Source organism: Rissa tridactyla, chromosome 2, assembly GCF_028500815.1.
Source record: "Rissa tridactyla isolate bRisTri1 chromosome 2, bRisTri1.patW.cur.20221130, whole genome shotgun sequence".
NCBI lineage: Eukaryota > Metazoa > Chordata > Aves > Charadriiformes > Laridae > Rissa > Rissa tridactyla.
The window spans coordinates 64,737,959-64,753,502 of NC_071467.1; the positions used below are offsets into that span (position 1 = coordinate 64,737,959).

Genomic DNA, 15,544 nt, shown 5'->3' on the forward strand with positions numbered 1-15,544 from the left:
AGTGTCTCTTGTAATTGTATATGGCAATCTGCAAAAAAGCAGCACTAACAAATAAAGCTAAATACAGGAGAAGTATCTATGACATGCCATATCAAAATACCCTGCACGAAACTCTTGGGTACTGAAATGTTTAAGACCCTCACTGAAACGTTTGCAAGGAATAAAAGCTGTGCAACAGTTGGATTAATAACTTCAAAATGCTGCAGAAATTCTCTCTGAGCAACAACAAAGGCAATCTCTGTCATGAGAAATCATTCATCTACTGAAGTATCTCAAGCTCAGCCAGCAAGCCTTAGTTCTGACTTGAGCTGACTGTGTGTTATCTGTTCCCTATCACCCTGCCCCATTGGGAGAGGAACTTGAATTACTGTTTAACACTCTTGCTGGCCACCCACATTACATGAGGCTGAGTAAAACAGGACCTAGTAACGCAGAGCATGGTAATCAGGAACATAGTGGAAATTACTCAAGATGCCTACAGGGCAATCGTTAAAACATTGCTTAGTTGGTATGATGTCAGGGTAATGTATAGCATTAAAGGGTACAGATTGCATTATCCCAAAGCATTGCTGCCCTGTTCCAGTCAAACGCTTTTTGCATGAGCTTCTTGAAGCACAGCTCCCTACATCGGCCTAAATTAAAGGGCCAAGCAACTTCACATGTGTGAGGTACACATCCCAAGGAGGTTTTAACCACACCTCTAGATATTCTATGGCTCTTCTATCTTCCTCTCCCCTCAATGAAATCACTCAAAAAAAATCCCCTTCAGTAATTCTGGCTGCCAGAATTTTTGTTATCCATTTCCTTGGCATGATCAGCATAATTTCTATTTTGTTCTGTTCTCTCAGTTGTTCTTCCCATTCATATTAACCCACAGTTAAAAATAAATGAAAGCAAAAAGCTATTGCTGATGGCAGCACCACAGGAATATACTCACACGCAGGAGATATCCTCTGCGGTTCTGAGGAGCGTACAAGAGTCCAAAGGGGAGGGAAGACGTAATAAAGTGCTGTTGTGAAGATATACATAGGCCTGCACTGGTCAAAAATGATGCTCCAACCTGCAATGTTTTGCAGGGAAACTTCAGATTGTGAGAAAGCAACACACTGCATGTGGCTTTGCTAACACGCATCAGGATTGAACTATGTGCGTTACAGCAAGGTGGATATAAAAGATAAATTTTTGAATGGTATTATTAGGTTCAAAATAGGTAATTGATCTAGTCCTGATCTACTGAATTTCCTTTAAGGAACAGTTATAACTTTGTGAAGTACCAAACAACGCCCGATGGATCTTACTTCTGCAAGCACAGGGTCCTTGCCTCTGCCCAACTTCCCCTATGATTTGAATCATCAACTTGCTGTATTTGAAAGTCCAGGCATTAATCCCACTGGCATTAACAACCAAAACAATTAATTGGGGTTGAAAAGTCAAGGGGGTTTTATATTCCAACAACCACGCCTCAGCAATGCCAGAATTAACCGGTGAAGTGTGTAATCACAGTGCAACATTTTTATCTTTGTGGTAAGGATCTAACAGAAGTCTGCAAGACACTGTTCTTCCTTGAAACTACCTCACTTCTTGGAAGCCTGGGGCAGCAGTTACCAATAGTCCAGCACTGAGGCATTCTCTGATTTGTTGTATGCTTATTCTGCAAAATAAATATGCTAAATAACTTCAACATACTTAAGACTGTACATACAAAACAAGATCTTCATTTGGTGTAAAATGTCCCAACACCACTGTCATCAGTGGCATTATACTGTGAGACTTACAGTAATTGAGAGTCTGGCGTGAGAAGTATCTGAAGTGTAAATATTTGATTAAGACATATAGTAAAAATGTTTAATTTTTAGTGGAGAGGAACACACAGAGAAACATTTTCTCACATAAGCAGAACAATGAAGTCCTGGTACTGGATACTGGCAGCTGTGTTTCACGTACACACTTCGACAACAGAAAACATTTACCAGGACTTTCTCTCCTCTTTGGAGTTACTATACATTTTTATGTTTCTATTTTCACTTCCTTAGCTATTTTTTTCTTACTGTTCCTCTCCTCCCACAAATTACAGCCTCGCCATTTTACTGGAAAATTAAAGCAACTCTGGGCAATTTTTACTTTTGATTTATTTTAAATCGAAAGCCTATGAAATTAGGTACTTTTTGTTAAGGTTCCAGGTCTTGGATTTATCATAATTTATATCTGAGCAACGCAAAGTCCAAATTCATAAATCTCTCGTACTCTTCTTCTTTCAGGAAACGTACTAATGAATGCCATTATATTTCTATTCAAGCATTCCAATTTACAGATAGGATTTTTTTAGAACATATATGGCCTGGAATAAATGGTACGTGTGACATCCCCCAGTTTGTATAACCTGTAAGCAATTCACAGGCAGCTGTCTCTTCTCCTTCAATTTACTAGTAAAGATACGAAATCAGTGTCTGGCCATGGATTTCTAAGAGTTTTTAAAATGCAACATAGAGCTCCAAAATCAGGCACTACTCCTCGTAATTTCTGGGTTGTTTGGGGGTTTTTTGGTGTTTTTTTTTGTTTGGTTGGTTTTTTTGATCAAGCTAAAATCAAGGAAGGCACTGAAAGTTCAGACTTTTTAGCAGATTGATAAAAACAAGTCGGTGGGTCCCTTGGCAAGTGTGGACAAGGCGAGCTCCTGCTGCTGTCTCCCATTTGTGTGACTGCTCCAGACCTTCTGGTTTTCACATGGAAATCCTCTTGGAGTCACCCACCTCCCAGTGCGGGGCATCACGTGCCCCAAGGGCTCCAGTGCAAGACACCCAGCACCCTGGCACTGCCTCGGAGGGTTTGAATCCCAACACCGTTCCACACCTCTTTTCAGCCTCTCCTCCTCTTCGAAACCTCATCGCGTGGCCCAGCTCCCTCCACCGAGGTCTCCTCACCCAGGACTGACCCTCCATCTCCTCTCTGCCTCCCTCCGTCCATCCCCCTTTCTCTGCTCCCTGCACCCTACTCCCTTCTCTTGTTCTCTTGTCTCTCCCCTTCACGGAGCTCAGCTTTGTCTGAGCAACTCCCACCATTCCTGAAAGAAGCCAAACGAGGCCGAGCACCACTATTTTGTATTCATTGCTTTTTTATATTCTGTGCTGTCCAGCAACTCGTGTCCGCCTCACCTCGTCAGGCTACGAGCTCCCTGGGCCCAAAGCTGTGTTCATACAGGGCCTAGTGCAACAGTCCTCGCTCGCAAATCAGCCCTTCCCTGCATTAGCCAGCGTAATAAAAACAGCATGTGTTGAGAAAGAGTGAATCAGTCCCTCCTTAAAGCATTTCAAAAATCCAGAGGAGTGTGACAGAAGGAAAAAAAGGAAGAGAAAGGGAGAGAAGGGGCAGCAGAGAAAGGAAACAAAATGGAGGAGATGGCTTTCTCTCTATGGTGCAACACCCTCTCCTTTCCCTGCCGCCCTTCCCTGACAAGGTCAGGCTAGAATAAGCAGCACTCCTCTCCTTTATTTCTACATAACAATTCTTTTTTTCTTTTTTTTTTCCTCCCCCCCATCCCTCGATTATTTTTAACATTAACTTCCTGCCTAATCTGGCGCTTACATGCAAAAAAGCGGCACCACCTTTATGGCACTCCCTGACCGACTGGAGTGTCACGGGCCCGTGCTCTTACTACACCTGTGCCGAGCGCCAAGCGGTATTTAAATCGTTTTCACTTTTCTTCATCTTCGCACCTGCCAGCAGCAGTCACAGCCCCAAAAATTATATTCCCTTCTTCTTTTCAGGACTGAAATAGTTCGTAGTGCTTAATGTAACAAAGGGTAACACCCTCACTGCGAAACACGCCGTGACAATGAGGGGGCCCACGTCGAGCCTTAAAAATACTAACCACTGAATGCACACAGGATGGATTATTTCTTTGGAATACCTAAAACTACATTTCAGTTGAGAAGCTGAAAGATTTAAAAAAATTGAGTAGTCTCCCTTTCACTTTTATTAACATATGCGTAATTCCCCTCTACTCTCTCAGTCATAACTCTGGGGTGTTTTTTTTTCTTTTCAGTTAAAAATGAAAATCACCAAAAAAAAAAAAGCCTCAGGTTGAGGAAGTTCTAAGCAGCAACTCACAAGTGGTTCAAACAGCTTTGGACGCAGCTTGGCGGAAATTCAGGTACAGTTTGCTAGTGGCTTGAATGTCAAATAAAAACAGAGACTCATCTGGCGCAGGAAGACCTCGAAAATATTTAAAGGCCACTCTTAACAGAGCAAATGTGCTCTGAGCCACCTTTTCCCACATGGCTGTCACATGAAGCATACATACATCATGCATGTATATTTGTACGACAGGTAGCATGCGATACACCACCTATGTGACTCTAGAAAACTAATTCTTACCCTCCTTCCAACAGGATGGAAAGCATTTTGTAACCAGCTAGCTTACCCCCTGGCAGCTGATAAACTGGGTTTGCAAACACTAGCCCGGTGTCTGAGAAATCACGATGTTACTCTGTGTACACAGCAGAGACAAATTACCCACGTGTTAAGAGCAAGGAAGTGCTTACCCTGGAGGCTCTCAGTGCCATTTCACGTGCAAGGTGCAATTCTTACTCTTCTCCCAGTAAGCCCTATTGGTACATCCCCAGCCCAAGTCACCCTCAGCCCCAACATCTGTCAACCCTAAGTGGCTGCGGAGGGCACTGCCAGCTTCCCTGCTGCAAGACACTGTATGTCAACAGGACTACTCAGATTATTAAGAATTAAACACACAAAGAAGCACTTTCAGCTGAGTCGAGGCCGCAACATTCAATAGTTGGCAGTCTCAAGGCCCCTTTTCTGACCCAAGATATGAGAGTAACGTGTCAAAGGGGGTAAAAAAAGTAAAGATATGAAAGTTAAAAAAAAAAAAAAAACAGGAAAAAATACAGATATTATATAACCTTATGAGTAGCACAAGATTTTCCTGACCACAGCCTGAGTAAAAATAATACTGTAGAAGGCATGTCAGAAACAGGAACCGAGAGCCCTGCTCGCCTGGCCTCCGCTGGGGAGGGATGCTGTTTGTGGGGCTGTAGCCCGGCTCTCAATGGAAAAGCTTCACTGGCAAGAATAACTACAAAAAGCCACAGTGGAGGACAGCTAACCACAGCACTTCTAGGACAAAACGTGCTTCAAGGCCACACACCAGAACACCTGATTTTAGCAGGAGCATATGTGAGGGCGGAAAAAACAAGACACACCACCAAAACCCAACCTTCTGTTGAATCCAAAAAACCTTTGTCACTTATAAAAAATGTTCACTTCATTGACACAGTGATTTCATTTAAATAAACTCTATTAAGAAGCAAGGGTAACATTTCTCTTGGTCATAAGATTAAAATGTTTCTTATTAGCCAATTAACTGGTTGATCAGCTCTGCAGCTGTGACATTAGCAAATATAAAATGCAAAAACCACCCTCCCATTCCATCAACACAAACACATCCCTTTTCCAAGATGCACCTTTGTTTAGACCCATCAGTTTGCTGCTTCTTTACAGTTAAAGAAGATAAAGACCAATTTGGCACCCAAAGAAATGAGTTTCCAGGTGTTGGCTAGTGACATTGGTTAAGCCAGTCACCTTAATTCCCGGGAGAGAAACCACTGTGTGACTTTAACTCTCATCTTTCACTCCCGCAACAAGGGCTCAGAGCTTTAGTTGACGCAAGAGATGAGATGGCTCCTCTTGTTAAAAATAAAGTGCTTAATGCAGAGAGTGCATAAGAACAGTTTTCCTATTTGAAGATCATGTGCAAAAGTGTTTCGGTGTTTTCAGGCCGTCTCCAGAGAGATGATTTTCCATCACAGCAGCTTCCATAAGGGCACTGTACATTACACCAGTAAAACATGGCAGCCCCATATAACTCCAGACAAAGCTGCAGTTTTATCATCGCATCTTATGTGACCTGCACCAAGGTGTTTCAGGAGGCAGCTGTTGGATTTTCACACAAAGTATGTATGCTCCCATAAGGAACTTTGTTCAAGTGTACAAAATCCAACAGCAGATTTGAAAGCCAAATTTTGAGTCTTTTAAATGGGCAAGTAATCATAGCGAAAATAAATTTAAGTCAGCTTGTCACTAGGACTGTTTGGAGTTGTGGTTTATGGAAAGGGCAAGAAAGCATAAAAAAAAGTGGAGTTCTTGGTTTAATTTACATTTCTGTTCTAGCATGCACCCAATTTGTCCATCGGGGACTTGATCCAAGTTGCAGCAAAATCAAGTTTAGGACCGTTCTTGTAAATTTAAGGACAAACAGATGGGTTTAATTTCTTACAATTTCAATCCTTTGGAGCTCTCTTCCTTCTACGCTTTACGTTTTGAAAGTTATATTGCCAAGCAGTGTTGGCCCCAATTTTAGCTGTCCTAAAACCATGAGACTTTCACGAAAAAAGCTTAATGACAAAAAAAAAAAATAAAATACTACATCCACCACTGCTTCAAAACTTTATGGAAAACATGTAACTGTTCATACACAATTCTGGAAAATGTTGCTTTGCTGCTGCAGGGTGTCTGTAGCCAAGAGAAAGCGCAACATTATATAAAATCCTGAAAAAACCCAGCTAATTGAATAAACCCACTCTTCCACAATGGTGCAGATTACTTCATCCGCGATGGTCTTGAAAATGAGTTTAACTCTACAGATAACTATGTTCTTCACAACAAAAGGAATTAAAAGAGAGGAAAACGTTATTGTTCGCCAAATAGAAAACAAACAAAACAGCAGCGCGAGGCTAGTAAGGAAAGAATGTCTAATCTCACGTTTCTAAGAGGGTATTATAAACTAAGAATGGTGAGCAACAAAAATAAAATATATTAAAAAAAAGAAGATACAAAAGTGCTTAATGGTGTTCTTTTAAATATTTACGTTGCTGCTATTTGGAGAATAATTTGTTCCATTTAGTAGTGTTGGGCTCAAAGGACCGCTTTAATCCAGAGAGATTAATTATAGCCTTTGGAGCTATAAACACAATTTGGGAAGCGAAGCAGAGAAGAGGAGAGAGACGCCTCTCACTCACAAGTTTAGGCGCTTCGGGGCTACACCACACAGGCCCTCGCTACACCTGCACGCTACAGGCAGAACAGTGCACGGAACACCCATAAATCAGGGAAAACCAGCCCCCGAGATGCCCAGGGAAGACACTCCCCTACCCTACAGCATCAATATAGGCAACTCGGATACTTCTTGGGTGTCCTTCACTGAAATACAGGTTCACCTGCACCTTATGAAGACGTCCTTTGATCTCGCTTTTATAACCTGTGTCAGAAACGGGGAGATGCCGCACCAAGACACTGCCTTTAAACCTCTTACGTGCTTTCAAACACCCCTCCCTGTGATCACCGCTGTGTCCCACACGAGGGGACAGTGGAACCAGCAACAGCGAGCAGGAGAAGGCTGGGAGCCATCTTACCTAGCGAGGGGTCGGCTGCTCCCTCCTCTGAGCTCTCCTCGGCCCCCTCCTCCCCCAGGCCGGAGGTGGCTGAGTCCTCCGGGGCAGACGCCGAGCCGGGGGTGCTGGGCCCGCTGACAGACCCCGAGTCCCCTTCCTCACTGCTGGAGCCATAGCGGTCGGGCTGGGCGGCCGTCCCACCCTCGCCGCAGCTTCTCCGCTCCTTGCGGTGCACCCGGGAGTGCAGCACCATTTGGTGGTAGGTGCGGAAGATCTTCCCGCACTCGAAGCACTCGGTGGACTTGTTCTGGGCGGCCCGCCGGCTCTGCCGCGAGGCAGGGCGGTAGTCCAGGTCCCCCTGGGCGAGCGGGCAGCTCTCCCCCGGCAGGGCGCCACTGGTTTTCTCTGGGCGCCCGCTGGTGCAGCTCTTCTTCTTGGGGTTGCTGGAAGAGCTGGGCAAGTCCTGGTCTCGCTTGCGCTTCTCCTGGTTGACGAGGATATACTCTCTCTTATCCTTGTCGTAAGTCACGTCCGCATCCGCCAGGGTCTCGTCCCATCCCACATACTTCACATACTCGGAGGGCTCTACTACTTTTCCTTTGGTGGCCAGCTGCCAAGCTTGGTAGCTACTGACAGGATCCAGCTCGGCTACTCTTTTCCCAGGCTGTCCTCTTGTAACTCTATCCAGCCCTACAGATGGCCTTAGATTGAGACACTGCAAGAAAAACTGTTTCGTTACTGAGGAGCTCAGGCTCCCGTCAGTTAAGCCCTCGGCTTTATCCCCGGCGCTGCCCCGCTGCGCCCGGTAGTGAACAGCATTATGCGCTTTCAGGCTCTCCATATTTGTAAACAGATTTCCACACTTGGTGCAAACTTCATACAGAGACAGGCCCGTGACAATTGTCTCCTCCTGTATCACATCATTGATAGTGGCTATGAGCTCCAAATCATTTTTTGGTTTGTTTTTGCTCCCTGTCTTGGGGCCATGCGACTTCATGTGGTTTTTAAGAAACCAGGGCTCTTTGAACCTCCTGCCACAGATGTGGCAGCCGTGATCAAATGACCCCCTGTGCTTTTTCATGTGAGCTTTCAGGAACCAGGTTTGACTAAAGGCCTGGCCACAGACTTCGCAGGGAAACTCACCCGCGCTCAACTCGCTCTTGCAGTTCTCAGTGTAGGCCTCCCCGTTTGGGACCTGAGCTGTTATATGGTCCTTCTCTACGTGGTTTAACAGCGTCTCCTCCCTCAGGGTCATGTAACTACACAATCTGCACTTGAATGGTTTGTGGACCTGGTGCAGGTGCTGCTCCAGGTCCTTCTTCCTTTCAAACTTGTTTTTGCAGAAGGTGCACTGGTAAGAGGTCAGCTTGCCATCCTCCTCGGCTGGCGCCGTCTCCATGACCTCCTTCTTGCTGCTTCTCAACAAGATCTTGCTGCTATCTACCTGAGCGGTACCGTTCAAGATCTTGTTGCAGGCAGAGGTGCTTTTAGTGGGGCTGGTGCATCCACCCAGGCCCTCTGAAACTCCCATCTCCCCCAGCTGCGCCTCTCCCATCTCCGCCTCGTGCCCCTGACTTAAAGTGCCTGTTCTGTGACTACGGATGTGGATCTTCAGGTTGCCCTTTTGGGAAGCTCTGTGATCACAGTAAGGGCATTTGTAGGGCTTCTCGCCCGTGTGCTTCCTCATGTGCTGCGACAAGGAGCTCTGAAAAGGGAAACTTTTACCGCAGATGCAGCAGCTGTGGCACATGGTCTTGTCAGCATCCATGTCACTCTTGCTTAGCCTGCCTGGGCTGGAGGATCTCCGTAACTCCATTTCTGCCTCTCTGCTACGATCCATCTGTATTACTGCAACATTGGGTGAGCGGGGCAGGAGGACAGAAGCATGTCCGGCAGCGAAGGAGGGCTGGACCGTGTTTTCAATCATACGGGTCTGCAGAGAGATGTTTTATTGCTTCATTCTCAGGGTAACGTTTCTCCTTTCAGCTGCTCGAGAGAGTCCGAAGCACCAATTTATTTCCGTGTGCTCTGTAAGCGGATGGCATAGATCACCTGAAACAAGAACAAAAATCACACAGATGTACAGAAATTGTGTAAGCAGACTCTTAAACATATTTAAACCTATTCATATTTTTCATTCAACAGCTTCCATCACCCGCCCCGCATTCAGTAGCGTACCATACTACAATTTATTGCACCAAAAAGCAGCAGCTTCTCCTTTTGCGGATATTCTAGGCTTCAAGGGCAAGCATTCAAAGCGTCGTTAATAAGCAAGTAAAATAATAACAAAAAAAAGAGCATTCATTTCCACACACAGACATCACAGTGTCTTTAAAAAAGTGCAAACTTTAAAAATATTTTTTATTTCAAAACCAAGCAGAAGTGGCTAAATATACACCTTAAATGAGGAAAACATTTCTTGAGGGAGTTACTACACTTTAAATCTGTGGCTTTACCATCATGTGTAATTTCATGTAAAACACTTACTTGCCAAAGATAAAAGGCTTTCCTAGAGACTTTAGCAAGTATCACATTCCTGCTGGCAACTGCATTACTTTGTGGCTCAGACAGCTCTGCTGTGCTTGATGTGGCATGCACAGAGCAGGCGCAGAGACTGAGAATGCTCAGTACTGTGATTAGACAGAAAACAAGAGTCCAGACCTTGACAAAGCATTCAGGAAAACTAAAAGTTATTTCCTGATTGACAATGAAGAGGAAAAAAACAAACCTCTAATTGTAGTATTTAGTCTCAATCCCACAAAGTAAACTGATAATGTGCATAGGTATCAAATGATCTTAAAAGTGAGTGATTTATGTCAACAGGACATACAGGAAACCACAGCACCACCCTCCTGAATGAAACAGAATCATAACCATAAACAAACAAACAAAACAAGAAACAACTTTGATTAACAAAACAGATTAATGAAAGTTTAAAAACTTGTGTGTCTTGGCATGATTCAATGCAAGGGTCAGTACCTGCCTCAGCAACACAAGACACAACGCATCAGCAATTCGCTACCTTGTACGCTGCAAAAACCAATGGTTAAGATCTCCATAGACTGTTTGTTTTCCAATTACCACACTGTAAAACAAAAATCTTCCCCCGTTCCTACCCTCATTAAGTACTACAAACACCACATGACTATGACCAAAGAATACTGCATTCTCTAGTAAACAGAACCAATCTACTACTACATTAAGAAAACAACAGCTTCTTAGAACGTAGCTAAAAATATGCAGAGCAATAACAAGAGTATATATTCACAAATCCATCGCTTGACATCTGTGATTCAATAAATAAAGAGCTGCAGATGTGTAGTTGCAAATTTTAAGGTTTCTCATTGTCTTCACCTCTGTGTCTTTTTCATATATATATATATAAATAAACAGTCTAACCACATCACCAGCATGAGCCTAACAAAAAGCAGGGTAAAACTGATGCAATGCTCACCTCAGTTACACAGTATAGAATAACTTTATTATGTTTAAATTAATCTAGCCCTCTTATATGCTACAAGACCACTCATTTCTGGGGTTGAATTTCTGCATATCTAGTACCCGTTCAGCATGTTAAGAGCCATCAACATCAACTACGCAAACCACCTTTTCCTCAGAGACCTGACAGTAATATCTAAGGGATGTGTTACAAATGCAGTTTCATTTCTTGAATGAAGCATTTTTATGTTACGACTAATTTATTATGACTGGGGAAAAAAAAAAAATAAATCACATCAGATCACAAATTCAGAAGTCCCTATGAGCAGGAAGGTTACAAACAAGAGTACCTAAATTGATCTCTGAAATTAGCCATTTAAAACCAAACTGAGGGGCAGCCTCAGAAGCAGCGATCTATAAACGATGGCAGTCACTGGAAGTTGTGGCTGTACCAGAAGGTACGAACACGCCAAACAGCAAATACAAATGCAGTTTACACTGCATATTGACGGATGAAACAATTCAGAGTAACATCTTATTTATTTGACCTGTAATTTAAATCTCCCAAGTGACAACCCATATTGTCTTATAATCAAGGACACAACCTAAAACTCATTAAATCATAAAAAGAAACATCAAGGTAACTTCTTGCATTTAGCACAACAGTATACTTGAACAAGCATCAGCTTTTTCCAAAAATGTTCTGCATCATTGTAGAAAGATAGATAGCAAGCTTTGGGGACAGATTTTTCAAGGTATTTTACACAGTGTTTCCCACGTTATGCATTTTCCACAGTTTACACCAGTGAGAACACTGCTTATTGGTAGGCTGACATTTAGACTAATGGTGCTTTTTTTTTTTTTTTTTTTTTTTAAAATGTGAATGTAGGTCCCATTTTAACTCAACTTTCTACAGTGTTTCCTGTCTGAAAGTTCAAAAGAGCTTTAAGAGCCAAACTTAGACAAGAATGCTGCATGCAGCAGTTCAGGCACATATAAATCCAAAGCTTCAGAGTCCCCTTGTTTACTCGGGCACAGCTTCCCTGTGTTTAGTCTTGACATATTTCCCTTTAATTATTTATAGCATTTTCATTAATGAAACTTAGTTATGAAAATGAGGATATGAAGAAAGCATTACTTATAAGAGGGATATTAGCCACTTGCAGGAGATCCCCCTTAGCCCTGTATTAAATTAGGCCTGAGGGGGACACAAGTCAGAGTTTAAAAATTACCAAATTAATTTATTAGTCTAAAATACTTAATGGAAGTGTTATCGTCTTCACCATAATATTCTGAGAAAGTTTTTTCATCTTTATTACTTTAGCTTGGCCAATGCACTGCATTTTATAACTTTAAAAGTTAAAATAAAGTATTCCTAGATATGAATTATTTGAATTCATGCTCATTTAGGAATGACAAAATTTCAAGTCTGATCTTCCACAGAAAGAAATTCCAGGGGGAGGAAGGGTTTTCACCCAATCTGAGTTCGCTGTACATAGTGTGTGGAGGTCTCCCTTAGGCTTTAGTAAATTGACTGACACAAACATATAAGAACTACTTACAACTCCCTCCTCACATCATTTGAGTGCCACTTAAAAGTAATTCTTTTAGAGGGGCTCTTTGCAGAACAGCAAAGCCAGCGTTCACCAGAAAGAAGCAGCAAAAACAAAATAAAAATTACAACTTTGAAAAAAGCTTCAATTCGGAAGACTGAACATACAAACTGAGGAAAACAACACTTGAAAAGAATCCTACCAATAGAAGGTAACATTTTGGCTTAATAATTTCCACCTTAGTATCAATTATTAAACAATTATTTCAATATAAAAAATGGCACAAGGGATGGAAGACGTCAACCAGTAAATCAAACCACACTGATTACCCTTCGGCTGTCAGTAAAATTTTGCCATAGCTATTTTTGTTTATTTCTGACTGTGATGATAAAAATATTTGTATTTTGAAATAATTACAAACTTGAAAGTATTCTGAAATAATTCTCTTTCAGCACACAGTGCACATGGCCACCTCCAGCTACCCTAGGGCTGTTAAAAAAATGTTTCAACTCTAACTAATTTCAGGTGGTAATCAGTAACCTTTCGTCCCTTTGGTCCAAGTTCAGCCTGCAGTTCCTTAGCACAGGCTTGTCACACAGAATTCACAGCAGAGTCACATCCAGCCTGCAGATTTCGCCCAGACTGTCACAGCACGGAGATCCCCACTAGCACAGAGGCAAGCCGTAAGGAAATGCAAGTGAATGTGAAGTGTAAAGGAATACGCAATCTTTAAAAACATTTTGTGTGTTTTAACGGCATTGCAGCCTATGCTAGATGCCACACAATTATTTTTTTTTTTGAGGGGAGTTTGATATTCTGTTGTAAGGGGCATATGAACCAGCTTAGCTTCTTTTTGTGGAACGAGGGATCAGTGGTTCACGTAAGACGCCACTGGCCAGTGTCACAAAGGCATTTTCATCCCCTTTAAAATACACCGAGGCGCTTACCGTCACTGTTTACATGCAGGTTTGGTATGTGAAGCAAGGTGGAATAGAAACATGTATGAAGGCCCAAGAACAGGAGGGGTGGTGCACTGGGAAATGCCTTTGCTCAGCCAATCGTTTTAGTTATAAGCCTTGTTCCTGCACCCATTGCTCACAGAGAGTCTTTGCCTTGACCTGCACGGGAAAAAATACAAATAACCTTATTTTATTCACCCCCTGAGGGGAAAACAAGCTTTCCCCCAAGTTTAAACTAAGCATTTGTCAGAATCATAGAATATTTCAAGTTGGAAGGGACTCATAAGGATCACCAAGTCCAACTCCCTGCTCCTCACAGGACCACCGAAAACTAACCAACAGCACCGTCCAGATGCTCCTTGACCTCTGACAGGTTTGATGCTATGACCGCTTCCCTGGGGAGCCTGTTCTAGTGACTGACCACCCTCCCAGTGGAGAGGCAATCAACTCCGTTTCAAACATGTAGGCATCAAAACTTCTCTGCTTTTCAAAACAAACTCTGACGGAGTTCTTGGCTTGAGAGAAAATGCACTTGGCCAAAGTGACCTGCTCTCACCACGGAGCCCCAGCTCCTTTCTCAGCATCAGCCACTGTTTCCCCACTGAGGCCATGGTAGCCCATCCCTGCTGGAGCCACAGCAGGTAAAGCAGTGTGCAGCTGCATCATCCCCACAACTTCTGCAAGACCCTCACACAGTCTTGAGCTGAAGCATGGGCAAAAGTACAGGGGAACAGCACTTTAAATAAAACAGGAGCACTCTGAAATACCTGTTACTCCTTCATGCCACTGGCATGTTCTGAAAGAGCACCAGGTATGCTCTGAGGACTCCCCATAGGGCCAGAGAGACCCTCTTAAGACCTTTTTGCACCTCTTGGAAAACAATTAATGAAAAAAAAAAAAGAAAAAGAAAATAAACAACACAAGAAAAGTGGAAAATAGAATGCCAGGGATGCCACACTGAAAAAGTAATTGCAAATTAACTTCTTACATATAAATACCCAGTGCAGTGTAGGAAGCGAGAAAAACATAGAAGAAAATTATTCCTGTTCCAACATACAGAAAACTATACATTCTTTTTTTAGTTTCTCTTCAGTTAAACCTTCAATTAAAAATCATATTGCATGGGCTATAGTAGCAAGAAGGGCAAACTCTTCAATAGGTAATAAACAAGAATATACAATTTGGGAAGCTACTAGATTTATTCAAATAGCACAGTGTGTATTTTAAAACAAACTGCTTTCAGTTTGGGCATGAGTATTTCAAGTCCCATCTGAAAGATCAATGCACTGGAGAAATATTGCTCTTCTAATCTCCAAGAGGTTTGAATATACACTGCAATCACTCCACCATGCTCCTCTTCCAAGAGCAACAATAACTTTAAAAAAAAAAGAGCAAAAACAAAATTCCCATACCACACTGTGAGGTGTGATCTTGGGGAAAAAATGTATTACTGGAATTCCTTCTAGATGATGAAATGATGGACATAGCACATAAACATCTAGATGAATTTGAGAAAGTTGTATCTTTCAAAGAGCAGCAACCTGGAGAGCTGATCTCTCCTCATTTGAGAAGGCTCAGGTTGCCCCAAAGCCAAGCAGACTTCGCTGTTCACAGTAAAGAGGCCAGGAGAGAGCGAAGTGCAGGAAAAGAGTTGACGAAAGGCAGAGAACATTCTACAACTGCCTTTGTACTCGCCAAACCGCAGAGAACTTTCTCCCCAAGCTGCAGAGACACCCTGCTCTGCACACACCAGCCTCACTCTACCTGCACACCTTCCACCTCATTTTGAAGGGACGTGGCTTCTTCTGGACACCCGCATCCCATGGGGGACATCAGGCCGACACTTCGATTAAAGGCTCAATCCTGCCATCCTCATTTAGGCAGCAGTCCTACCAAAATGCCTGTTATGGACCACGTCACTCGCCTATAGACCCTTTACTGCCTTGAGCTGACAACATCCTTTAAACTGCACCAGAGGGTAGATGAGCAAGCGTTATCTTTAAATAGCACGCCCGTACTTGAATTTCCAGGAAATCCCGGCATTCTGCAACTTATAGACCAAACTTGCCATTAGATAAAGGTCTGAATTGATTTTCTGAGAGTAATCCAAACTAACCCAGTAAAAAGCTATCCAAAAAACCTGAGCCAGTTGTAGAAGACTGTCAAATTTTCAAATGTATTCAGTTATTAA

The 15,544-nt window shown here is 42.9% G+C and overlaps 1 protein-coding gene across 3 annotated transcripts in view; it reads right to left on the reverse strand.

Moving 5' to 3' along the window:
* Positions 1-15,544, reverse strand: part of ZNF516 (zinc finger protein 516) — an 83,319-nt gene that overhangs the window by 50,771 nt on the left and 17,004 nt on the right. For all 3 annotated transcript variants that reach the window (XM_054190647.1, XM_054190648.1, XM_054190649.1), the window contains exons 2-3: positions 13,342-13,512; positions 7,425-9,455 (exon numbers count right to left, since the gene is read on the reverse strand). In XM_054190647.1, coding sequence (XP_054046622.1) covers positions 7,425-9,330 — 1,906 coding nt within the window. In that variant the 5' untranslated portion in view covers positions 9,331-9,455; positions 13,342-13,512. The remainder of the gene's footprint in view (positions 1-7,424; positions 9,456-13,341; positions 13,513-15,544) is intronic.